The sequence below is a fragment of the Topomyia yanbarensis genome, chromosome 3 (assembly GCF_030247195.1).
Source record: "Topomyia yanbarensis strain Yona2022 chromosome 3, ASM3024719v1, whole genome shotgun sequence".
Classification (NCBI taxonomy): Eukaryota; Metazoa; Arthropoda; class Insecta; order Diptera; family Culicidae; genus Topomyia; species Topomyia yanbarensis.
In genome coordinates, this window is record NC_080672.1 from 322,211,250 (window position 1) to 322,237,612 (window position 26,363).

The 26,363-nt window shown below is 36.6% G+C and overlaps 1 protein-coding gene across 1 annotated transcript in view; it reads right to left on the reverse strand.

The window, feature by feature from the left end:
- Positions 1 to 26,363, reverse strand: part of LOC131688085 (homeobox protein HMX3) — a 51,744-nt gene that overhangs the window by 4,323 nt on the left and 21,058 nt on the right. Inside the window, exon 2 of the mRNA XM_058972237.1 lies at positions 12,205 to 12,487. Within this exon, the coding sequence (XP_058828220.1) occupies positions 12,205 to 12,487 (283 nt within the window). The remainder of the gene's footprint in view (positions 1 to 12,204; positions 12,488 to 26,363) is intronic.

A 26,363-nucleotide genomic window follows, 5' to 3' on the forward strand; every position in this document is an offset into this window, starting at 1 on the left:
TATTGAAACTATGAGACAATTTTAACAATATTTGAAAAAAAAATATTTGCGCCTTAGAGGGTTAATATGACTCCCATGTTTGGAAATAAAGTCAACCGTGATGTCAATTGATACGAGAAAAATTTCTACTGCACATTTTTCAAAGATTTATTATGTACAACAAGAATGTTGCGAAAATCGGAGTGTGCCAAAATGGGAGCATGCCAAAAACGGAACGTGCCAAAAACGGAATCTTGCTGTATCTTTTCAGATTAGGAAAATGGGGCCATTTTTAGATTCTGAATAGTGCGTTTCGGTGCTTCTCTTGTACGTTAATATGTTTTACACGATTTTGCGAAATAATGCCGATGCGATATGTTAACATTGAGCGGATAATTTACCTACACTATTTTACGGAGAATACGACAAATGTTACTTATGATTCCGAATAGATTCAATGAAACAAATACCAAAGTTTTGAGGCTTGCATTTTGAGTGTTCTGTTCAAGTAAAGTCGCTTTCGGGGTTTTGTTATTGACATTTTTAATATGGGGAAGATTAAGCAAACCAGTACAATTATCTCACACCTAGTAAATTCCAAGAAATACATTTCTTCACAATAGTTCAATCTATCAACTGCGAATATTATAACAGATAATCAGATAATTCGGGGAATTGTGGAGGATCCTTCGGTGTGACGAATTTTAGAATATTTCATGTTTTCTAAAATACATTTTCTTTTCTAAATTTTATTTAGTTTTAAGGAGGAAATTATTCAATATTTTTTTCATTTAAGTTTTTAGCTATTTCAAGCATTATCTAAAACACATATTTAAGTTGTAACAGCAAACAATAATACCAGCTGGGACATGTTTGTATTCAGAGATTTTTAGGCCATCTTGAAATATTGATAGCTTTATGCAGCATACTCACAAATATTACTCTTTCAACAATTTGAACAGGACGCCTTTTTGAACTTTCTACAAAATGAATCAAGTATCTTGATTATTACGAAAATTTGTTAGTTCTATGTTTTTTTAAGACGAACGAAGCACCATCGAATAAAATGGAAACATTAGTTCATATGCCAAGGGATTAGTCGCTTAGCACAGATCGAGTTGTGCTTGCAAACAAGCACACAGTGGGACGAACCCGGACTTAAGTCCATATGTGAAGGTTATGCGATATTCTCACTAGTATTTTTCTCGTATCAGCTGAGCCTTCAGAGACATTTTTGCGAGATTTTAGGTGATTTGAACGCAAAATTAATTTTTGACAACTTTTTGAAGGTCATAACTCAAGTGTTTTTTGCATTATTTGACCATAGAAACTACAAACGATTATTTTCGTTTTTCAAAGAAACGGTTGATTTTACACATTGCATTACTTCACCAAAATTATCCGTGTGATAAAATTACATCGTAACATCGCCAAAAATAAGTCACTAGTTGGTTTAGTTAGTGTTTAGATAACTGTCTGTCATTAATTTTTTATTGAATTCGAACTTCTAATGGGATAACAACAACGACGCCCGTGAATGCCCGCGATCACACTACACTCATTCGAAAGCTTTTAATTTTCTCTTTAAAATGAGTCTATGCTAGTTTTGCGAAAACTTGCGATAAGCAATCAAAATTTAAAAAAAAAACTGTCAATGGAGACGCATGGTTATTAGTGATATTGAATTTGAATAATCATTTTATAGCTAGAATAATGACATTAATACATGCACAACTTTCAAATAGCATTGAGAGCATGATCTACAAGGGTTTTACTAGTGATCAAGAATAAGACGCCGAGTAGGAAGTATGGTTTTTTAGGTGGTAAAGAATGTTTAAAAATCAGTAAATATTTTCAACCATCTGAAATATGTCATAAAATGTTTCTGGAACTATTTTTACTAACTTATGCAATAGCTGTCAAATTCACTCAAAAGTTCTAGTCATTTGGTGAGACTATTTAGATCCGAGTTTGCATAGCACTGATATAGCTTAAGGGTATGCGATATTATTCATATAAAATAAAAACATTTTTAAATGAATCATATACGCAAAAAAGGGTTTTGGATTTATTTTTATTTAAGATATGAAATTAGCAATCAAAGTAACTTAAAACACCTGCGAAAAAAATCTTGTTGATTAGTGAATGTAAATCAACATTTCACTAAGACGCTCAAAATGTTTGTTTCGAAAATGAAAGAAAATGTAGTTTTCATGTCAAGTAACCCAATAATGAATTAAACGTTCCAAAATTAGTCTAACACATCTTATTTGATCCTTAAAAACAAAATAGTCATTTCTGAAACTGTTTTAATGTCAAAAACGAATTCAGCGTACCTAAATTACATAAAAATGTCCTATTTGAACCGATACGGTAAAGTTTGGACTTTAGTCCACCTTTTGTTCTAAGTCGTGCCACTGTGAAACAGCGTGATAGCCTGTGCCGCGATGTGCCATGGTGTTCAGCAAAACAAAAACACGGGTTGCTCCAAGGGTTGCTGTGATCATTTAGTTACACTTTGTTGACTGTTTTCTAGTTTACAGAAGTGTGCTTCAATGTGCTGCCACACATGTGGTAACGAGTGAAATGACTGAGTATTACTGTGTCCTTATATCGTGTTTTCGTTGCTGATATATTGTGTATGGCACATTGTTCTAAGCGACTCACCCCTTGACATATCGTCGCTGTTGTGCTATCTTATGACAAATGCCATTTTGGGATGAACTGAGTTAGATATGCCACATTACTTGTCTAAAAAATCTCTACAAAGTGGCGTTTACAGAATTTTGACATCCTGCTTGGTTACTGAGATATAGCGAGAAACGTGCTGAGAAATTTTTATTTTTTTTGCTTCAAATGACTGTGTCTGGGAATTGGCTCAAATTATCTTGATGTATAAGATGTTTTTATATGTGAAACTATCTGGGAAACACAATGGCATAATCATTTTCAAAACAAAAAATGCAAGAATTGTGAGAAAAATGAAATTTAAGTTTTAAACTGGAAATATAGCATACTTGGCAACACTGTATGCAAAAATAATTATTTTGTCTAGATTCCCTGACTCATATCCTTCAAAATGCATCTCACCGATAGTGTATAGTCCAAATGAAGCCAAAGATATGAATAAAAGTTTATAATTGATGATTTTTTTCTATGGAAAATTTTCCATGCACGATTATGACACGCCATACAAATTTTGTCATCAATACACACCTATGACCAGTGCTGAGCTCCATCACGGTACTGATGGCAAACCTGCTAGACAAAAGAGAATGAAACGGTTATCGGTTAAAACAGTAAGCGATGCTTATTGAGTTACGGTTCTCATTCCAATGAACTCTCTCAACACTCAAACGGTTCTCTTCTGAATCTCTCACTCATTGGAATTATTATTGAGAGGAAGAGAAACTGACCGTCATTTTATTACCAATATAAATACGGTTATGACGGTCATCTTATTACAAACAACGAGCTAGAATTAACAAACAGGCGGTTTCACATAAATAGCTAGGCATAAAATAAACTGAAAGATGGAGAAAAAAGCAATAAAGCACCGCATGCTGCCTGAATACAATACACTGATAATATTTCGTTTACTATACCAATACAAAATAAATGGTACTCAATCTGTCTATCATTTCAATGCGTTCTCTCTCGCACGGCTTCTGTGAGAGATAATTAACTGAAACACGATCCGAGGATAATGGAAATGAAATAACGGTCATTTTTGGAATGATACGGTCACTTCATATTTACCGTCACAATTCAAAGACCATTGTGAGATTGCACAGCACTGCCTATGACACGTGTGAGTGCGACTTTTGTTTACATTTATAGTAAAAACTCGCAACATAGTCAACCGATCTACGTAATATTTGAGAGATTAATACAGGACAGATAGCAGCATCTATTGTATTCTTTGAATTGTTTACACCATTTATAAGTTTCAAGATATTCAATCTCAAACTTTAAAAATCGTTTTTCTCGAAATGCGCAAAATGGCGCTTGTCATAAGATAGCACAACAGCGACGATATGCGCATTCAAAGCAATTTTCAGTTCAACCGTAAAATGTCAAACTTATCATAGGTGGAATGAAAAGATACAACAATCTCAAACGCAAACATTTTTATGTGGGGGTTTAAATAAAAAAATTGCAATAATTTGGTAATTCGGAAAACGCACAAAATCACATACCCACAAACTGGACAAGTTTCGGTTGTTTATGTAAAACCCGCATGAATTGGAGAAATTGAACTGAAGATCTTCGAAGAACCTCAACATTCATAACGGTATTGTGGAAATCAGTATATATCAAACAGTTTTTTAAATCATGAAAATTCGTTTTTGCAACATATTTATATAATCATTTGACAAAACCGTAACAACTAGTTTAATAAATACTTTTTAATTTGAATCCCCGTTTCTTTATTTCATCTGGAGCGCTTGATACTTCTTGAATCTTCTTTAAAATAAGTTTTATATGAAAATTATAATCTTTAGAATAGTTTGTTAATAACTTTTCGATTCCAAAACATTTTAAATAAATGCTTCAACATTGTAATCATAAGCCCCATATTCGAAATTGCGTGTCAGACAAGTGTCTCAGAAAATAGGTAATCTCTCAATCAAAATGCAACCAAGTAAGTGAAACACCTTACTTTCAAGTTTTCCGACCACTTGCATCTATTCTCAAAATCGTGGAACTTTAAATATCCACGTGGAAAACGCAAATATTAGGAAATCAATAAAAACTTCGAAAATTTGCTTCAAAGAGTTGAATAACGACGCATAAAAAGAGGCTTCAGCGTATTAGCAAATAGGCGGTCATTTGTGTAATATAACAATCATTCCCAGTTGAGTTTTATGTTTGCTTGCTTTGCTGATAGGGATATCACAAAAATAACACAGTGAGTGATAAATATCAACATGAGATATAAATTTGATAGCTTTCTGTTATGTCGTTCTGATCGGGGTTTTCCAGCATGATTGTGCTTTTGAGGACGCGGTCATCCACGTGCCGCCGGAATAGGAGCTTGCTTTCTATTATTAGTCCAAGATATCGTGCATCGTTGGTCCATTCGAACTCACTCTTCATTACTTTGATCTTCGTTTTTGTCTACGGTGGTCAGGGTAACGATGTGGGAAGACGATGACTTGCATTTTGCACGTATTTTCCACGCACTAAGGTAGGAAACGTACGCATTGAGACCAGCTTGAAGTTTTTTGACGAGTGAATGGATGACCCGCCCGATCTAGGTTATTGCAGAGTCGTCTGCAAACAGTCATACTATCGAACGGTAGCGGTGGGATATCGAGGTGTACACTGTACAGGTTTAAAAGGATCGAGCCAAATATGCTGGGTACCCCGGCAGGAATCAGGTAGGGACTGAAAAGTGATCCAGGAATGCTAACCTGAGACGTCCTACCGCTAAGGTAGTTGGTGATTATGTTCAGGGCCGTCGAGAGCCGCGCCGGGCCCCGGGGTTTGAAGTACTGACGGGCACTACCATATATGACTTCTTATTTCAATATCGATTAGAGAAACTATACGGATGCAACCGTTTCAATTAAACTATTTGTTATGAAAATTGTTTATTTGACACGATTCAACGCGTTAGCTTAACAGAGTCGTCAGTATTTTAAACATGTAATAGATGGAAAAAATAAAAATTAATAAAGGAATATTTGTGTCTGGCCATTAGAATGACTTGCGTCCGATTTACCATTCCAATTGGAAACCTTTTTTGTGGCATTGCCATACAGTCCATATCGGCATTGTTCATGCTCCCTTGACGCACAATAATGCTGCCCAGAATTAGAGCTTAGAAAAATTGACATCCCTTCGTGAGCTTGAAAGAGAAACAAAATTCAATTCATGCCCGCCGCGATGAATCGAATGTTTGGTTTGTTTCCCTCGTCCTTTGCTTTTCGGTACAACGCATTCATGTTCGCATATGTTCGGTTTCAGGAGCAAACTGAATCTTGTTTCTATGCTAGCTCGTCGCTGTTGTGCTATCTTATGACAAGCGCCATTTAGCACATTTCGAGAAAAACGATTTTTAAAGTTTGAGATTGAATATCTTGAAACTTAGAAATTGCACAAACAGTTCAAAGAAGGCAATTGATGCTTCTATCTATTCTGTATTAATCTCTCAAATATTACGAAGATCGGTTGACTATGTTGCGAGTTTTCACTATAAATGTGAACAAAAGTCACACTTACACGTGCCATGGGCGTGTATTGATGACAAAATTTGTAGGGTGTCATAATCGTGCATGGAAAATTTTTCATAGAAAAAAATCAGCAATTATTAACTTTTATTCATATCTTTGGCTTCATTTGGTCTATGAACAATCGATGAGAAATGAGTGAGGGAATTTAGAAAAAATAGTTATTTTTGGTTACAGTGTTGCCAAATATGCTAAATTTCCAGTTTAAAACTTAACTTGCATTTTTCTCACAATTCGTGCATTTTTGTTTTGAAAATGAGTATGCCATTGTGTTTCTCAGATAGTTTTACATATAAAAACATCTTTTACATCAAGATAATTTGAACCAATCCCTAGACACAGTCAATTGAAGTAAAAAATGAAAAATTTCTCAGCACGTTTCTCGCTATATCTCAGTAACCAAGCAGGTTGTCAAAATTCTGTAAACGCCACTTTGCACAGTGGCTCAAAACAGCGTTTTGAGGTACTTAATTCACTGGAGTCAAAACTGTCCATATTAGTGATTTCACATATCCTACTATGTTTGTGTGTGTAAAAAGCGCCATCTTTTGGTGATATTATCTTTTTAAAAAAATGATCATAGTAGGCTATAGAAAATTTAACTTTTGAACCGAAAGAGATAGCGCTTGGCTGTCTTCGACAAAGTTGTAGAGGAGAGTATTTTTATAAATTTTGCAGAAGACATGTTGTCTCTGTCACTCATAGTAATCGAGTTATGAGAAGTTCTCTATGGTGAACTCCTTCATTTCCTATTTTTACTCATAACTTTTTTATTTCTAATTTTTCGCATTAACAATGTTCTAAGGTATTTTTTATCATCATAAAACACACAACTTTTCCGAAGAGACCAGATAGCTGTGAATGCTGTGTAAAGACTTATAACTGATTTTGATTTAATTTTGGCCTGTTTTTGACCCCGTGTGACTTCACTATCGGCAAAAATTGTAATTATACTATCAATTATTCTAATTGGACTAGGTTTCACCTACAAAACAAAGGTAAAATTGTTTGTCCATAAGCACCCGTTCAAAAGTTATACACTTTATGTCTGGCCTTCCTTTATGTCTGGCCTTCCTGAAGTCGCGTGCATGGCTCACTGAACGAGTAGGCGCTGGTGTTCAAAGACGCTTTCGCTTGATTTCCTGAGTGACGCGCACTCTGTGTACTAGTGCGTCTACCGAAAGGTTAGCACTGATATTGAATGATTTTCCAATGGGTGCATTAACCGGCTGGATATTTTCAAATATTTCAGACTGTGGTGAAGGCAGCAATTTTATGAATAATCTTTTTTGCCCTGAAGCTAACTTTCATACGATAATCTGGACTGAGATGAAATTGTATGTCACCCATTGGAAATCGGTTTTGGAATCAGTTGTTACATTTGCGCTGACATTCAGAGAGAAAACATTCCGAATGCGATGACTGGGATCCAACAGCGAAATCTGCTGTTAAAAGACTGAGACAGAGAGTTGTGAGAGAAAGAATTTCCACTTTTGGTGGAAACTAATGGGTAGAATAAGTATCTAGTTAAATTCCCATATTTTCTGCATCAAATGTGTTCACTGCAACCTCCATTTACGAATCAAGCCAAGGGTTCGTAAATTAAATTAGTTCGTTTTTTGGGATTTAGATCGTAAAAAAAGTTCGCTTCACATTCTTATTAAAATTCGTTGGTTGAGCAATATTATCGATAACCCTAACAATATGGGTATTTCCGGAACGGGCTTGACAAGTACATGATGAAAATGGATATTTGGTACCTTTTTGAAATCCAGGATGGAGACTTCCGATTGAACAATAATCTCGATAACCCTAACAATTTGGGAATTTTTGAAAAGGGCTTGACGAGTAGATGATAGAAACGGTAGCTTGGAGCTATTTCGAACAATATCTGTGTAAACTATGAGGGTATTTTTAAGCGGGTTTGATGAGTCGATGAGCGATGCCCTTTTGAAGGCCAATATAGCGTCTTCTGGTTGAGAAAAGTTTTCTATAATCATATCATTCGCATCACAAATCACTATACCTATATCGATTATATGATTATCTTATTTCGAAAACGTCAATATTTTAGGTTATAATGATGTTTTAACTGGAATTCGCCATCTTGATTTTCAAAATACATTGATTTTCGTCATCTACTCATCAATCCTATTCCGAGAATATCCAACTTTTATTAGTGACAGTTAGCTAGGAATATTGCACACTTTGAAAAACACTTGCGATAAATGAAACCAGAATGGTTCAATTGCACTGTTAAATGAATCTGATTGGGTTACGTTCACCTACTTCAGAAAACCATTGGAACGTATTTGATTGTAATATATTTGCAGTGTCAACAGAAACAATAAACTTCCACAATTAAATTAAAATAAATTTAATTCGGTTAAAAATGCGGGCCCCCAAAACAGACCCGGGCCCCAGGGTAGTTGCCCCCCTTGACCCCCCCCCCCCCACACATTCTTTCGCAACATCACGGCGGTGTGGCGTGTTCTTTTTCTCTGAATCTTTGCAACTATAATTTAATATTTATATATATAGGTCTTCGACTATTAATCGCACAGACTGGCTTATCAACTAATCCTAATACTAAAAGTCATCTTGCAACATTAAAATCGAAAAAACATGAAACTTGATTAAACACACGACAACATACATTTAACGGGTTGTTTCGTCCGAATTGCGTACGGCACAACGGTAAACGGAAAAAGTCCACTTGGCGTGTTTGTCTTCTAGGTGCATTGAAATTAAGTTGACCCAAGAGTTGGCTGCTTTCAATGTTCCCGTCCAGGATGTCAAAAATAAGCATTCGTTGATGTTTGATTCTCCTGTCAGCAAGCGTAGGCAGGTGGATTAATGCGCAACGTTGCACATACGGCGGTAAACGAACTGGGTCGGTCCAAGGTAAAAGGCGAAGAGCATACCTGATGAAACATTTCTGCACCCTCTCAATGCTGTTAATGTGGACTCCGTGATAAGGAGCCCAAACAGGAACGGCATACTCCAAGATGCTGCGTACAAGCGAACAATAAAGCGTTTTCAAACTGTACACATTCTGGAACGACTGAGTGTTTCGCCTTAAAAATCCTAACATGCAGAACGCTTTGGCGATAGTAGACGCTACATGCTCGGAGAAAGTTAACTTGTTGTCCAAATAAACTCCCAAATCTTTGACGACGAAGTTGCGGTGCACGTTGGCTGACGACATTTTATAGTTAAACTTGTTCGGCGATAGGATCCGAGTGAATGTAACAACGCTGCATTTTTTTATATTCACCTCCATTCCATTGATGGTGCAAATTTAACAAAGCGTCAATGTCTAGCTGAAGTAATTTACAATCCTCCAAAGATTTTATAAGTCGGTAGAATTTCAAATCATCGGCAAACATAGATTTCGGAGATTTCAAAACCGTACCAAGATCATTTATAAACAAAATGAAGAGCAATGGTCCAAGATGACTGCCTTGTGGCACACCAGAACAGATATCAAAAGGTGTAGAAAGTGTATCACCTAATCGAACAAAAGCGCTTCGTCCTGCGAGATAAGAAGCAATCCAATCTGTTAACCAGTCCGGAAATCCGATGCGTTTAAGCTTCTCGACAGCAAGGCGATGCGGAACACGGTCGAAGGCCTTTGACAAGTCAACATAAATGGAATCAACTTGTTGTCGCTTGTCAAGTTTGTCGATGATGCAGGATACATACGCCATAAGGTTTGTGATTGTAGATCGTTTACTGACGAAGCCATGTTGTTCCTCAACGATGATATGACGCACGGACTGATAAACAATGTCGTATATCAATCGTTCGAATACCTTCGGGAGGCAGCTGAGAATCGATATCGCCCGATAGTTCTCCACATCATGAACGCTACCACTCTTGTGCACAGGTGTGATAGCAGCAGATTTCCAGTAACTAGGAAAAACAGCGTCAGTCAACGATCGATTGAAAATAACGGACACTGGAAATGCGAGAGAGTCCGCACAGTTTTGGATGAACGATGGTGGTAAATGATCGGGTCCCGCTCCCTTGGACGCATCTAAAGACTGCAACTTGACGAGAACATCCTCACGAGAGAAAATAATACGAGATAAATTCAGGTTGTGCAGCGGCAAAGTGCTCAGGTACGATTCCAACAAAGGTGGTGAGTTATTACTTAACACGCTTTGGAAGAAAGTCGATAACATGTTTGCGGCATCTAATGACGTAGCAGCCGAACTTCCTTTATAGCGAACATTAAGGGGTATTCCTTTCGAGCTCCTACGACGGTTGACGAACGACCAGAAGGATTTAGGATCACGTTGAATATTGCTTTCGATGCGTTGAATATAGTTGCGATAGCATTGTGCATGCAAATTGTTGTATTGACCCTCCAAATCACGGAGTTCGGCTTTGTGCAGTGTGCTCCTGGACTTCAGGTATCTTTTCCTCGCTTTCCTCACCCGGTTTTTAAAATTCTTCAATTCCGCATCAAACCATGGCTGATTCTTCCTTCTCCTAATACGCGTTCTAATTGGAATAATTCGTCGCATTATTTCGTAAAGTGTGTCATAAAACACAGTGACAGCATCATCAACCGAACCAGCAGTAAGAATTTCGTCCCATTGAATATTCGCTACCTCATAATTCAACGCTGAAAAATCACACCGATTGAAGTCAAAATCGCAATCGACTGCAGTATCGACACATTCCGTATCCAAATCTAATATCATTATAAACGGTCTGTGATGCGAATCAACTCTCATCAACGGCAAAGGGGGCTCGGTTAGCTCAAACATGCTCGGCTCATTAACAAAAGCAAGATCAAGTAATCTATTGTTGTCATTTTCGAGATAATTGATTTGTTTCAATCCGGAAGAAACAACAAATTCAACAAGAGACACTTCTCGTTCAGAGGTTGCATTGCTGGGTAGAAAAGCACCTATATCATTGTCATATAACCAGTTCAGATGATTTATACAATATTTCAGTATACTTAGCACTGTCGATTGTCTGGCGCCTGAATTGTGCTCGCTTTGTCATATAAATCCACTTGCTTAAGCCCAACAATACAAATATCATACTATAAACTCGGATCGGGAACTTGATTCCTTACCGAAATTTAACAAAGCAGTACTACCAGTTTATTTTTGTTTGTGAAATATGTGATAAAAGCTGCTATTCTGGCTCCGTTAAACTACCATATTGAGCCGTGTCAAATAAATAAATATGTCAAATCACTCAAATTTATCAACAACAACAATGATACAATGATATCGAACTAGGTGAGAAGTACGTCGGTTGGGGTGCTATGAAGAGGGAGTTTGATACATGTGTTTAACATTATGCAATGCATGAGACTCTGGTTGTCTGCGGAATTTCGTTTTAGTTATGAAATTTGCAATACGACTTCATCTCATCAGAATTCAACACTAACTTAGTGCCAGGACTAATCAATGTGTGTTCCTGAGCAAACCTCTAGTCAAGCTTCATTTCCCGCAAGACAAGGAGTAGTTGACCATAGTGCACTCAGAATCATTTGCGAAGTGAAAATGTTAACTGATTGAAATAGTCACCTAACTAATTTTTAAGAATAAAACCTAAAACAATTACCAGGTTAATAATTCTCACATGAACTTTTATCGTTCAACTAATACATACTGAAAATCTTCCTTGATCGAGTCTTGAACAATATTTTTTTGAGATTTAGTATCTACTGACTATGGTAATCGATAAACACAAGTAATATTTAATCTTTTAAACGGATTTAAAAAATTTTAGCTGCATTTATGTGATTCAGCTAATCATTCTGAATATTTATTTCGAAGTTTTTGTGATGAACATTTTCGGAGAAATAGGTTTTAAGTGTTAATGTTGATGGTATACTGGCAGTGTTGTCATAAACAGTATTTTATTTTAATTATTGTGACCCTGCTATTTTCCAATCTTATTCTTTTATGGGAAATTGTGCCAAGTTAACATGTAGAGTCTATTGAAACCTTTTTCTAACCTGAAGCACTTTCTTCCGACGCTGCTTCACTGCAGTTATCCATCGGCTCCTCGTTACAGCTAGAATCCGGCGAGGTTGTATTTTCCCTGAAAATTTCACTATTCGATCTTCCGCGCGGCGCATCCGCTGTGTCGTACTCATTGTTCACTATTTTGGTACCACTTTGAACAAGAGATCCTGTAGTTTCAGGCTTTGCTAGCAGGTGTTCTATACTGAAGTTATTTTTCATCTTTATGCTGGTAGAACTGTTATTATTCACTGCATCCATATTTATATTCCAAAACTATACTAATTTCCCTATTTCACTCGCGCACGATCTCCGTACGTTACACGTGTTAATCCGTCGACGCACAAAATTTATCTAAATCTCGGGCAATCCTTCACGCGCCTCCCATCCGATCAGAAAAACTGTGAAATGATCTGTTTTTCCGCAGTTGAACGCGATCTTTTCCTGCTTTTCCCATTCTTTGTCAGCTCTCCTGCTTCTTCACACGCTTTACATTTTCATCACTTGCCCGCGGTGCTCGATTCTGCGGCCTGAAGGGAACGCCCCATTGGCTGGTGTCACCGTCGGTAGGCGTGTCCGTTGGAAATCGTTCACATCATTTAGCCAGAGCGAAGCGATAAATCATGCTAATTACTGCCGAAGGAATGATCTTCTCCTTGCTGGTGCGGGGTTGCCCCGTACTGTGCGTGTCTATACGCCGGCTCCGGTTCGGGGTGCTGTCGCACTAATTTTCTCTGTTGATCATCACTTGCTGCTAAATGGTGGCTGATGGTTTTGGAAGTATTTTTAGATAATATCACTGAGACAAGTATTGTAACTATGATATGTTACGATTTGGTAAATATTTTTTATTTTATTTTTCAATCAGAACATTGATATGAGAATCGACTAATGGAATTAGCTCCGAAAGGAAGTGACATACTAATAGACATTATCACTCTCTTTTCATACGGGGCTCTCATAAAAATCCAATTTCGATAGTTGAGATAATAATTTAGTATGAAAATTAGCGAATGCATACTAAAACTGCCAATTCGGACCAAAATTAGAAACAATTTCAATCAGATGAAACCAATAGATGTGAACTAGCAAATTTGTTTATATGTGATGTCAGTTAGTCTCTGTAGAAGGTATGACTTGTTAGTGCCAAGTTAAGTCTCCTGTACCTGCATGGGGAACACATCATTGGGGATATTCTAAATTAGTTCGCCCAGCTTCTTCAATTTTCTTCCCGCGCTCGTTTGATCTTATTTCAAGCAATTATCATCGCTTCATTTCATCGTTAGTATCCCATATGTTTGCTTTATAGGCGTGATATTTATTTTGAATATTGAGATGTTAAATTTTGACGTTGAAAATTGCGCACATGATGGCATAAGGGTGTGATGCGGTCGGTGTTCGTGTCATTTGAAGACCGGGACAGTCTGTTGTGAGCGGTAATGAGACTATACGCGTTGGACGTATAGGCATTTATGTGACTGTAATTAGGACCTCATTTTTCAAACCCGCGCGCTTGGGAATGGCGCATGTGATTTTAATTAAGTCTGAATATTTGGAAGGGTTTCAGACGTTTTTAATGGTAATCTGTACGCATTGCAACTGAAAATCAAAGTTTAAGCGGTTTGCATCTACGGCGTACTTTACCAATAAATGACATTGTTGTACATTGGAAACAGCGGCTGTTGTGAGATAACAGGTACAATGCACTTGATGACATACTCCATTCACATAAGTTGAGAGATGATCTTGTACACGGAGTTAAGCTTATTACCTATTTTTAGATGGGACTTCCCCTTCCGTTCAAGCATTCGGAAAAGTTTTCTCATCCTAAACTGGAGTGGAGCGTACTTGCTCGAGTCTCTACTCCGTGTTTGCATAGTTCATGTGGCAGTTGGTCAATGTCAGTGGTAAAACTGTACCTCAGCATTTTGATGTCCTCCTGGGTCACTTAATTTTTTCTGCCGAATCTCAGCTTTTTTGCATCTTTTGCCGAAATCTCAACAGCTGAGATTCCGCAAACATTATTTTTGCTGAGATGTCAGTAAAAGTGACGTTTGAGTGCTGATACTCGAAAAATATTTCACCAAAAATCAGCAAACTAATCTCACTTTACTGATATATCAGTTTCTAAATTTGCTGAATGCACAGCTGATGGGAAATTACCGAGCCGAATTGAGTGTGTAGATTCTGTACAGGACAGGAAACCTGACGTCGCACAGTGGCCGGACAAAACCTTAAAAAATGATGTTTAAAATATTGATACACTAGGGTTTTTTTATGCTGGGGATACGTACCGCATAAAAAATCCGCATAAAAACGCATAACTTTGAAAATCCGCATAAAAAACCACATAACTTTGGAAATCCGCATGAAAAATCGCATAGCTTTGAAAATCCTCATAAAAACACATAAGTTTGAAAATCTACGTAAAAAAATCCGCATAAAAACGCAGAACTTTGGAAATCTACACAAAAAACACATAAAGTTGAAAATCAAAATTAAAAGGTAATCTTTAGAGAAGCAAAGTTACTTGGGAGTTCAGAAACTAGCAGTAGATAATGTGAGGGACATATCCGTAGTATTGGTTGTTGGTATGACAATACTACTTTTATTTTTAAACGACTACCGTTACCGTTATTTGTTGGTGCTAAGAGCGAACAATTTGATACATTTGGTCGGTGTTAGGTCAGACCGGACCAAGTGACAGTGCATTGATTTCGAGAAAAACGCGTTTAAAGTTTGAATCGCAGCATCCTTTACATTATAATTGGAAAATGTTTTTGCCATGATTCTTGTTTATTGTTTCATATTTCAAATCCGGTAAAAGTAGAATGTAAATGAAGAAATTCTTTATCCAGTGCTATCATTAAATCATTTTTTTATGTTTTGCGACTTAGTCCGGTCTGACTTAACACCGACCATTTCTTCGCAAATTCCACGTAAATTAAATTTTGAACCTTTGTATCTAAAAAAAATAAACGAGACATGGAGTCTTCACAAAGCTTTTTAAAATGTCAAGCATTAATTGATAGCGGATAGAATAATTATTATAATTATAAATATTAAAATTATAATTCAGTACCCATGCAAACATTTGAAATCCAATTACAAATCTTGGGTATTCCCAATTGTCGTGTTTTTAGAAATTAAGCTTAGAAAGGTGAGATCCGCATCATTATATACCTCTCATTTGAGACTAAGTTTGTGTTAATCGGCCCAGCCATCACACAATTAACATACACACACAAACATTATCGGTACTCGACGAACTGGGAATATGACACTCGTCCCTCCGGTCCGAGCGAATTATGTTGCCCATGTTCAGAGTGATTGCATAACCTTTTTTATGAGAAAGGCAAAAGGTGTGAAATCAGCCAAATTCCGAAAAGTCGATGGCATAAAATCTCGAGGTTTCAAGTAGTTTAAAGACATTTGGCATAGTAAATACGAAGTCGATCTCTAAAATTTCATGGGATTCCTCCCTTCAAATAAAAATTTTAGATCCGGCTTATATGGGAATTTCTTATGTGACCGGACAGTTCAATCTGCATGAAATTTTGTGGCAGTCTATGGGAATAATATGCCTTTCATTTGTAAAAATCGGTAAAGAATTCGTTGAGAAATAGTTGTGACATCAACTTAGGGACTTGTCTAGTTCCCTTGGAGCATCAAGAACCGCCATAGTTGACCAATGTGGTTAAAATCCAATTGCACACATTTTGCATAATTTGGACATCATGGTGCTATTTGCTAAATGACCGCACTCTTCAACCCGTAACTCCGGGACAAGAGCACTGTTTCAAATAAAATTCAATAGCGATCTATGTCGATATTACGATATTATTATTCATTTGACTGTAACTTTGTTAAAATCGTACCAGCTATCTCTGAGAAAAATGAGGTACAGTTATTTGACAAATACATACCTACATACATGCATACATATACACACATACGCACACATATAGAGACTTTTTTCCGATCTCGCCGAACTGAGTCGAATGGTAGAAGAGATTTGGCCCTGCGGGCCTTGGTTAAAAAGTCGGAATTCCGACCGATTGCATAACCTTTATTATGAGAAAGGTAAATAGGTTTTCAGTCACTTTCTGTTTTTATTTTCACTGACATTATGAATGATCCTCAGATCCTTATCCTAAAGACCAATAATTAATAATCTAAAATAAAAATATGAACATTTTATGTCTTTTGTGTGAGCATGTACATTCACGAGGATCTATCTTTCGATAAAATTCGCTTCAGGTGATACTTTAAAAATTAAAAGGAAGCTGCATAAAAAGAATCGCAGAACTTTTAAAATCCGCATAAAAAACCGCATAACTTTGAAAATCCGCATAAAAACGGATAACTTTGAAAATCCGTATAAAAAACAGCGTTTCTTTGAAAATTCGCATAAAAAAACCGCATAGCTTGGAAAATCCGCATAAAAAAGTCGCATAAAAAACCGCATGGAAAAACCACATAAAAAGACTTCAGTGTATTTTCTATTTTTCCTAGGGTTCTTATTAATTGAATAACAGTTTCTACAAATTTTGTGACAACTGAATGAGGATAAAATATTTTATGGCAATGTAACCGTTGCTGTGTCAGCCAATTCTAATGATTTTCATTTTCGAAGTTACAATATCTATGTTTACTTGAATCCTGATCCGATTGGTGCATAACTAGTTTCATTTTGAAGGGAATTGAAGGAACTTTGTTTGTCATCTTAACATTATAACGATTTGTTTCGAACTATGATTTTTTTACAAATTTATCTATAGTCTGATTTCTCTTTTTCACGAACGTATGCTGCACAATGAACAGTTCGGAACGGTCACATATTATATATGCAATGGGAAATCATCTTTACTTTTCGACTTATGTAGAGAGATTTAAAGAGGTTTTATCGAATTATGTTGTTATTGATATAATTTATCAGTAAAAAATGGGTAGGCAATGTCAGAGACATAACCGAAATGAAGTAGAAGTGGTTGCATTAAAATCAGCTATTCCGATATTTGTTGTGATGCATTATGCCTCGTTGTTGTGGTCCATTTTACCCCCGCACAGGTGCGTTTTGCCTCGCCTATTTTTCAAAGAGCGATTTATAATAATTTAATATCTTTCATGTTTCTGAATATTTTGCAAAGCGTTTGTAATTTCAGAGGAAAACGTTGGCTAAATGATATCAGTAACCCTCCGGAAGTCGTGCTTATAGCCCACTGAACGAGCAGTCGCTGCACAGTGGTCCAAAACGCGAAAAACGTGATCGTTTTGAATAACTTCGAAATGGTTAGTTATAGCATATACTATCTTCGGAGGAATTTATGACAATGAGACGCTCCATCTTTACAAGTAAAAAGTTTGATGATTAATCCTCCTATAAGTGAGATTCAAAATTTATTTCTCATATAATTAGAGATAGCAAATTGGTGTATTCTGCAAAGTTGTAGTAAATTCTTCTGCAAGAAACTTTACTGAAGGTGGTAATAGTCTATCTTTAATAGTCTTTGAGATATAGAGCATTATTAGAGGAAATACCGAAAAAATCAATTTTTTCATTATAACTTCTTTCCAAGATTTTTTGGAAGTTCAAAATGTTCTACAAAACTATCACAATTGATGAAATACAAAATTTCGATGAAGGAAGCAACTTAATATGTTGAGCAGATTCTGAGATATTCACGATTTTTATTCGAAAAATGGCCTACTTTGCACTCAAATAATTCATGAACGGGCAAAAACGGCCAGATCACTCTATATGTATTTGAAAGTACAAGAAAGATGCTGCAAGATTCTGTATGAATCACTTGTATCCGGTTGTATCCATGGCTCTGGTAGCTGGATTTAAAGAATATCATTTATTATTCTAAAATATTGATACGAAACATATTCGGTAAAGCTGTTGAGATGAAGTGGTGGTACCTTCGGCAAAGTGTCGGAGGGATATTCTTCTTAGAAACATTGCCGAAGACACCAGTTTGCCATCTTTACTAGTTTCTTAGATACGGTGCAATATTTATGGAAAGCCTACTAAAAGCGATTCATTCGGTAACCGCGCATGCTTTGATTACTTGTTTAGCATTGTCACTGTATAGCGTTACATATTCGGTGAACTGAAGAGATAAAGTGGGACTATGTTCGGCATTCTATGTGGAATGTTCTCACAAGAGACATTGTCGAAGACAGCAGCTTTCTGTCTTGACTGGTTTTTAGATACAGTGCATTGTTCGGTGTACAGAGAGTAATGCGTTGTCTTATGAGCCATATAGTCGAATCCTAACAAGGAACGATTTTAAGTATAAGTAGGCTGTGTAATAGCTCTGAAATCGGTTGCAAAGTTTGTCAACACAGAAGGTCAAGTTCCACAATAGAATGTAGTACCAGGGCTTGGAACATTAATATAAGCAAACCGTTTACGTTTGCTATGAACGACTTGACAGTTGAATTTGTATTGTTATATGAAAGAAAGCCTTTTAAAAATTTGTTTAATGTCCACCATCGCGATTACTGCAAATACAAATCATTCGATCCAATAAACAACAACTGACGTAACGCTATACAGTGACAGTGCTAAACAAGTAATCAAAGCATGCGCAATTACCGAATGAATCGCTTTTAGTAGGCGTTCCATAAATATTGAACCGTATCTAAGAAACTAGTAAAGATGGCAAACTGGTGTCTTCGGCAATGTTTCTAAGAAGAATATTCCCCGACACTTTGCCGAAGGTACTACCACTTTATCTCAACAGCTTTACCGAATATGTTTCGTATCAATATTTTCGACTAATAAATGATATTCTTTAAATCCAGCTACCAGAGCCATGGATACAACCGGATACAAGTGATTCATACAGAATCTTGCAGCATCTTTCTTGTACTTTCAAATACATATTAGAGTGGTCTGCCCGTTTTTGCCCGTTCATGAATTATTTGAGTGCAAAGTAGGCCATTTTTCGAATAAAAATCGTGAATATCTCAGAATCTGCTCAACATATTAAGTTGCTTCCTTCACCGAAATTTTGTATTTCATCAATTGTGATAGTTTTGTAGAACATTTTGAACTTCCAAAAAATCTTGGACAGAAGTTATAATGAAAAAAATGATTTTTTCGGTATTTCCTCTAATAATGCTCTATATCTCAAAGACTATTAAAGATAGACTATTACCACCTTCAGTAAAGTTTCTTGTAGAAGAATTTACTACAACTTTGCAGAATACACCAATTTGCTATCTCTAATTATATGAGAAATAAATTTTGAATCTCACTTATAGGAGGATTAATCATCAAACCTTTGACTTATAAAGATGGAGCGTCTCATTGTCATAAATTCTTCCGAAGATAGTATATCGCTATAACAAACCATTTCGAAGTTATTCAAAACGATCACGTTTTTCGCGTTTTAAACCACTGTGCGCTGGAGCCCTAACACGATTTCGCTAGATTTTCAGAGCAGCGTGCACTCAGTGCACTGGCGCGACTACCGGAAGGTTAATTAAATTCTTCCAATTGATGGTCTATACCTAACTTATGATTATATTTCCTTAGGGGTGCATTTTACCCCATCTTCCCCTACATACGCTTGCATTACATTCACACTTGCGATTCGTTTGTGCAAATGGAATCTTGGTCATACCTCGAAAATTTCAAACGTGCACCCAAAACATATGCGTGGCAAAATTCAAATGTTAGATTTGTTTCAAAGTTTCAAGTGGGTAATTACCAACTCGGTTATTTTCAAGTGGATAGTAATGTGGGTAACCCACCCTTCCATATTTTTGAATATTACAGATATATACAGTAGGATCAAAATGCATTTGTCTAGCTGAATATTTTTAGAAATAGACCACTTTAAAGTATGGTATGCACAAATAAAGTAAATTAAGGGCCAAATCGTATGACAAATAGTTTTTAGACTTACTGTAAGTTGTACTCACTCCACAGTTAAGAGCCAGCAGAAGCGCAGTTGCGCGTGGAATATCAGCATTAGAGAGTTTAGGGGAATACCCTTTAAATAATATGTTCAAACCTTTACCAAGCAGGTTGCTTAGTGTGAAGTTTTCGAAATAACCCTGCAATTGCCACGTATGATAATAATCGACAACGATTGTAGTGCCAGGACATTACTTTTAATGTAGTATTTCACTAGTTGATCTGCGAAATTCGCAAACAAAATAAGTAAAATGACCATTGAGTCATTAAGCATAGCAAAAACGACCGCACTCATCATGAGATGAACATTGAGCCGTTTAGCCGAACATAAAATAAACCGGTCTTAATGTGGATGTACAAATCTCATCATACATGCAGCAGTTATACAATGAATCTGGTTCTACGGATCGTTATAAAACTGTGTTTATAGCAGCACATACGATGATATGTAAAAAGTTGTCGCAGCCTGCCTTGAGTATCAAATCATCAGCAGAAATGTATAATAAAGCAATGTTTCGATTATATCACGCCTAGTTATAAATATAGGGATGAATGTATACATGTATAAAACAACATTTAAGTACATGCAAATATATTCATTTAAATATATACATACTGACTTACATATGCATACTAAGAAACGTACATACACATATGTATATACACAGGTACATGCATACATATATGGATATATAAGCGTGATATAATCGAAACATTACTGTATCAGTATCCAATAAGCCAACATCATCTCTTTCACACAACACAACAACCAATGCTAATCAAATCGTCAATCGCACTACACACACATGAATAATTTATCTGAGCACGCCACACTTTATTTAAAGAGTGAGAGAGTGGGGTCTCTCGCACCCAATCACCGCTTCGCACGCACACACCTAAAATCCGTTCATTGAACTCCCAAGAAAAGAGCGTTTACCGATCAGAATGAAATAACAAGATTATAACAGAGCACAATTTTTGTAACATACTGTGTTATAAATTAGGTCTCGTTATTAGTTAAAATAACAGAAATTTATAACAAGTAACAAAGCGAGATATAGTTTTGAAATATTGCTGTTATGTGTTTCTGATCGGGTTCTGTGATGTGTGCTGATGATTGTACGCATTAAGGTGAAGCGATGCCAAAATCACAACAAAGGTACGGTTGTGTTCGAGTATGTTCGGGTCTAAGGCATTTTTGTTCCAATTTTACGTCAGAATGGTTAAGCTCCTGATTGGGTGATTCTGCAGGGATAGCGAAATGATGTTTGGGAGTGTTGCTATATTTATAGGGAAAGATTGTCATTACTTTTAACAAATAAAATTATTATCGTTAAAAAAGTAAAAATGACTAAATTGAACAGAAAATGTGCGGAAACGTGAAACAAGTATTTATCATGCATTTAATATATACGTGGTTGATTAACTTTAACAAAAATAAGACAGAAACCACACTACAATCTAAATGTTTTAAGAAAATGGCTTCATCAAACTTTACTAAACACCCATGACATGGAAAAACTAGAGTCTGTGGTATTATCGAGTCCCGTACAGAGGAATGTGGAACACTGCCTAAAATGACACCCTCTTCTTTGTTCCTGGCACCCACAGTTTTTGCTGTAACTTTGAGTGCCTTAAACCGAGTTACACGTCGTTTTCTGCAACGAAGTATTTTTATGCATTGTAAATAGGTTTCGATCATTTCATGTACTAGAATGGTCGCTTGATGAACGAAAGTTTTCGTAAATTTTACATATTTAGTGTACATTGCACGAATACTATCGTTGATAACAACATTATTTTTCGTGAATGAAACGAAATGTTTCTTTTCCTTTTTTATTGGTGACTTAGAGTGAGTCAATCTTTTTCCTTTTTTATATTGCAAATGACATTTAATTAGCAAGGGACTGGAAGGTGTGAAATATTCTTTCAATATTAAGAGCCATAGCACTCAAGGAAAAACAAGGATTTGAAGTAAGCTAGTTTAGAAAAGCGTGGAGTAGGGTCATATGAGCAAGCTTAGAGTTTCCCGGCTACTTAACTCTTTGTCTTCTGCAACGCAGGAGTCAGGATCTTTTGGCATTAAATGCGAATCGCCTGAGTCTGCGGTATATCCGGACAAGCGTAAAGTCACTTTAATGACTTTTGCTGTCGGCTCTTATTATTGAAAAATATATTTCACACCTTCCAATCCCCTGCTAATTAAATGTGCAATACAATACAAAAAAGACAAAATTATTTCCGTTCAGATATTAGGATGCCAAAAAATTAAAGGGTTGTGTACAGGACACGACCACGGTGACATTAAAAATGTAGCTTTTTTCAAGAGCGTTCAAATGAATTTTATCTATCACACATATGTATCGACTCACATTCTTGTTCACTCGCCTGTTTTCATATGTTACAATTTGCTATATACCCTCCCCATCAAAACATAATTTACTGAAGGTCTTTTAACGGTAATCTATTAATTAATCAAGTATCTCACTAGGTGATTGGCATTATTTGGCTAATCCATCTAGTAAAAATAGGCTGGTCTCTCCAGAAAATATATTCAAAAGAAAAGTTCCATATTGAGAGCTGTGATGAGGAAGCCCACGCCCACCAACTTAAATATACAGATTCTCCATGATATATGAAATTTCATTTTCCATTTAAATTTTCAGTAATGTACTAATGAACTTAAGTAAACAATCTTAAGTTTAAGTATTTCTTGATCGATTAGTGGTGGAAAAAATGAAATTATTTGATAAATTATATTGTTATGCAACGTTCCCACTACCATTTAAAACGGGTTTTATGCTATCTTGGTGACATTTTTCTTGTTGCTAATTATTAAAACGTGTTATAACTCTGTAGTGTAAACATTGTATTATTAAACCAATTCTGCAGCGTTTTATGTTATATAGGTGTTTTATGTGGTAATAGGACTGACATAATAATATATTCAGTACAGCGGTTTGTTTCATAATTTAAAACAGATTTATTTTAAAATTTAAATTGGTATACCCAACCGTTCTATTTGTTGTATACTTTAAAACGCAATTAGAACTGTGTTTTAAATACATACGGTAGGACAGATATTCTGACTGGATAAACTGGGAAAACAATTTTATGTCCAGTAACGCTTAAGACATGGCTTGAATTTGAATCGAAAAAGAACACCAGCTTCAACTGCTGCTGGGACGGTAAGTTCTGTTTTAAAATTTTCCGTTGTGTGCAGTACGAAACAAAAGTGTTTGAAATTAGAAAACAAAAAGTTCTGCTGGGAATGTGATTGTTTCCGATGCAATTACACTCAGATTTTTCACGCAGGGCATACAGGCCGTGTAAATGAAAACCGCGTAAATTAAAAAAAACGCGTTAATGAAAACCGCGTAAATTTCAAAATCCGCGTAAAGAAACCTGAGTGTACTCTCCTATATAAAATAATACGCTGCTGAACAGTGCAATGACTACAGAAGCACGTTGTCAGATGCCTTACTGATAAAAAACATATAACCGAAATATGAAACATGAAAACCAATAGGCTCTTTACCCTACGCAGCTACAAAGCGCCGTAAACATGGATTAACAAGTTACAACGCACACGCATGCATAAAAATAAATATATTTTTTGCCTTTCTCAATAGAAAGGTATTGCAATTGCTCTGAAAACCGACTTTTTAACGGAGGCCCGGAGGGCCGAGTGACATATACCATTCGATTCAGTTCGTCGAGTTCGGCAAATTTTTGTGTGTGTATGTATGTGTGTGTGTATGTGCGTCTGTGTGTGTACGCGAACACAATATCACTCACTTTTCTCAGAGATGGATGAACCGATTTTTACAAACTTAGTCCCAAATGAAAGGTGCAACGTTCCCATAGGCTGCTATTGAATTTCTAATGGATCCGACTTCCGGTTCCGGAATTACAGGGTGATGAGTACGATCACGCAGAAAATGTCGATTTTAAGAAATTCTGCAATGAATGTATAATGGTGAAAATTTTTCCAAAATGTGACCACAACTGCTTCGATTTGTAGTACTAGGTCATTAACAGCCATTCAAAGTCTCTTTGGTCACATTGGCCACCATCATCGGTTCCGGAAGCCCCGGCGGAAGTATCCAAATTCAGACTAACAGTCACATCGGTTTCTCGGAGGTGGCTAGACCGAATCAACCAAACTTAGTCTCAAATGAAAGATGTTGCGTCCCCGTAAATGGCTATTAAATTTTATCCCCAACCGACTTCCGGTTCCGGAGTTATGGGTTGTGGCGTGCGATCACATAGCAAATTGTGATTCAAACCGATACCCCGATGGAAGCAAAAAAGGTAAAAATTTCGCTAAAATGTCTCTCAAATAACTTAACTTTGCAGTTCTAGGTCACCGACGGCCAAACAAACTTTCGTTGACTACATTGACCACCATAGACGGTTCCGGAAGTGCCCGGGAAAAGCGGCCATCTTTCATAACTAGCAAACTCATATCAGTTTCTCGGAAATGGTTCGGCCGATTTTCACAAACTTAGTCCCAAATGATAGCTATATTATCCCCACAGATGTCTGTAAAATTTCGCACGGACCGCTTGTATGGTTCCGGAAATATAGACTGAACGGTTCGGTCACACATGAAATTCCCGTATAAGCCGGAACTCAAAATTTTTTTCAAAGGGGGGACCCCATGAAATTTCAGAAATCGAAATCGTATTTTTGATGCCAAACATCTTTAAAATGCATGAAACGTCGAGATTTTATGTTATCTCGAAAAATTTTTTTTTATAAAAATCGACTTTTTGGGACTTTGCCGACTTCGCACCTTTTTGCCTTTCTCAATAGAAAGGTATTGCAATTGCTCTGAAAACCGACTTTTTAACGGAGGCCCGGAGGGCCGAGTGACATATACCATTCGATTCAGTTCGTCGAGTTCGGCAAATGTCTGTGTGTGTATGTATGTGTGTGTATGTGTGTGTGTGTATGTGCGTCTGTGTGTGTGTACGCGAACACAATCTCACTCACTTTTCTCAGAGATGGATGAACCGATTTTTACAAACTTAGTCCCAAATGAAAGGTGCAACGTTCCCATAGGCTGCTATTGAATTTCTAATGAATCCGACTTCCGGTTCCGGAATTACAGGGTGATGAGTACGATCACGCAGAAAATGTCGATTTTAAGAAATTCTGGAATGAATGTATAATGGTGAAAATTTTTCCAAAATGTGACCACAACTGCTTCGATTTGTAGTACTAGGTCATTAACAGCCATTCAAAGTCTCTTTGGTCACATTGGCCACCATCATCGGTTCCGGAAGCCCCGGCGGAAGTATCCAAATTCAGACTAACAGTCACATCGGTTTCTCGGAGGTGGCTAGACCGATTTGACTAAACTTGACCTCAAATGAAAGCTATTGCGTCCCCGTAATTGGCTATTTAATTTCATCTCGATCCGACTTCCGGTTCCGGAGTTACAGGTTGTGGCGTTCGATCACATAGCAAATTGTGATTCAAACCGATACTCCGATGAAAGCAAAAAAGGTAAAAATTTCGCTAAAATGTCTCTCAAACAACTTAAATTTGCTGTTCTAGGTCACCGACGGCCAACCAAACTTTTGTTGACTACATTGACCACCATAGACGGTTCCGGAAGTGCCCGGGAAAAGCGGCCATCTTTCAAAATTTACGAACTCACATCAGTTTCCCGGAAATGGTTGGGTAGATTTTCACAAACTTAGTCCCAAATGATAGCTATATTATCCCCACAGATGTCTATAAAATTTCGTACGGATCGCTTATATGAGTCCGGAAATATAGACTGAACGGTCCGGTCACATATGAAATTCCCATACAAGCCGGAACTCAAAATTTTTTTTTCAGAGGGGGGACCCCATGATATTTCAGAAATCGAATTCGTATTTTTGATGCCAAATATCTTTAAAATGCATGAAACGTCGAGATTTTATGTTATCTCGAAAAAATTTTTTTTTTATAAAAGTTGACTTTTTGGGACTTTGCCGATTTCGCACCTTTTTTCAGTTCAATATTACCGTGGCTGTTTTTTCTTTTTCAAAATTTTACAACTCGAATAATGATTTATTTTCCTGTATATAGTTGTCATGTGATGTATAATAATAAAATGTAATATATGCATTTAAAAGCTTTTAATGAATATAAACATCGCACACATTCTCGTGATTCATGATTGAGAAAGGCACAATTGCACCGCTAGGTGGATTAAAATAG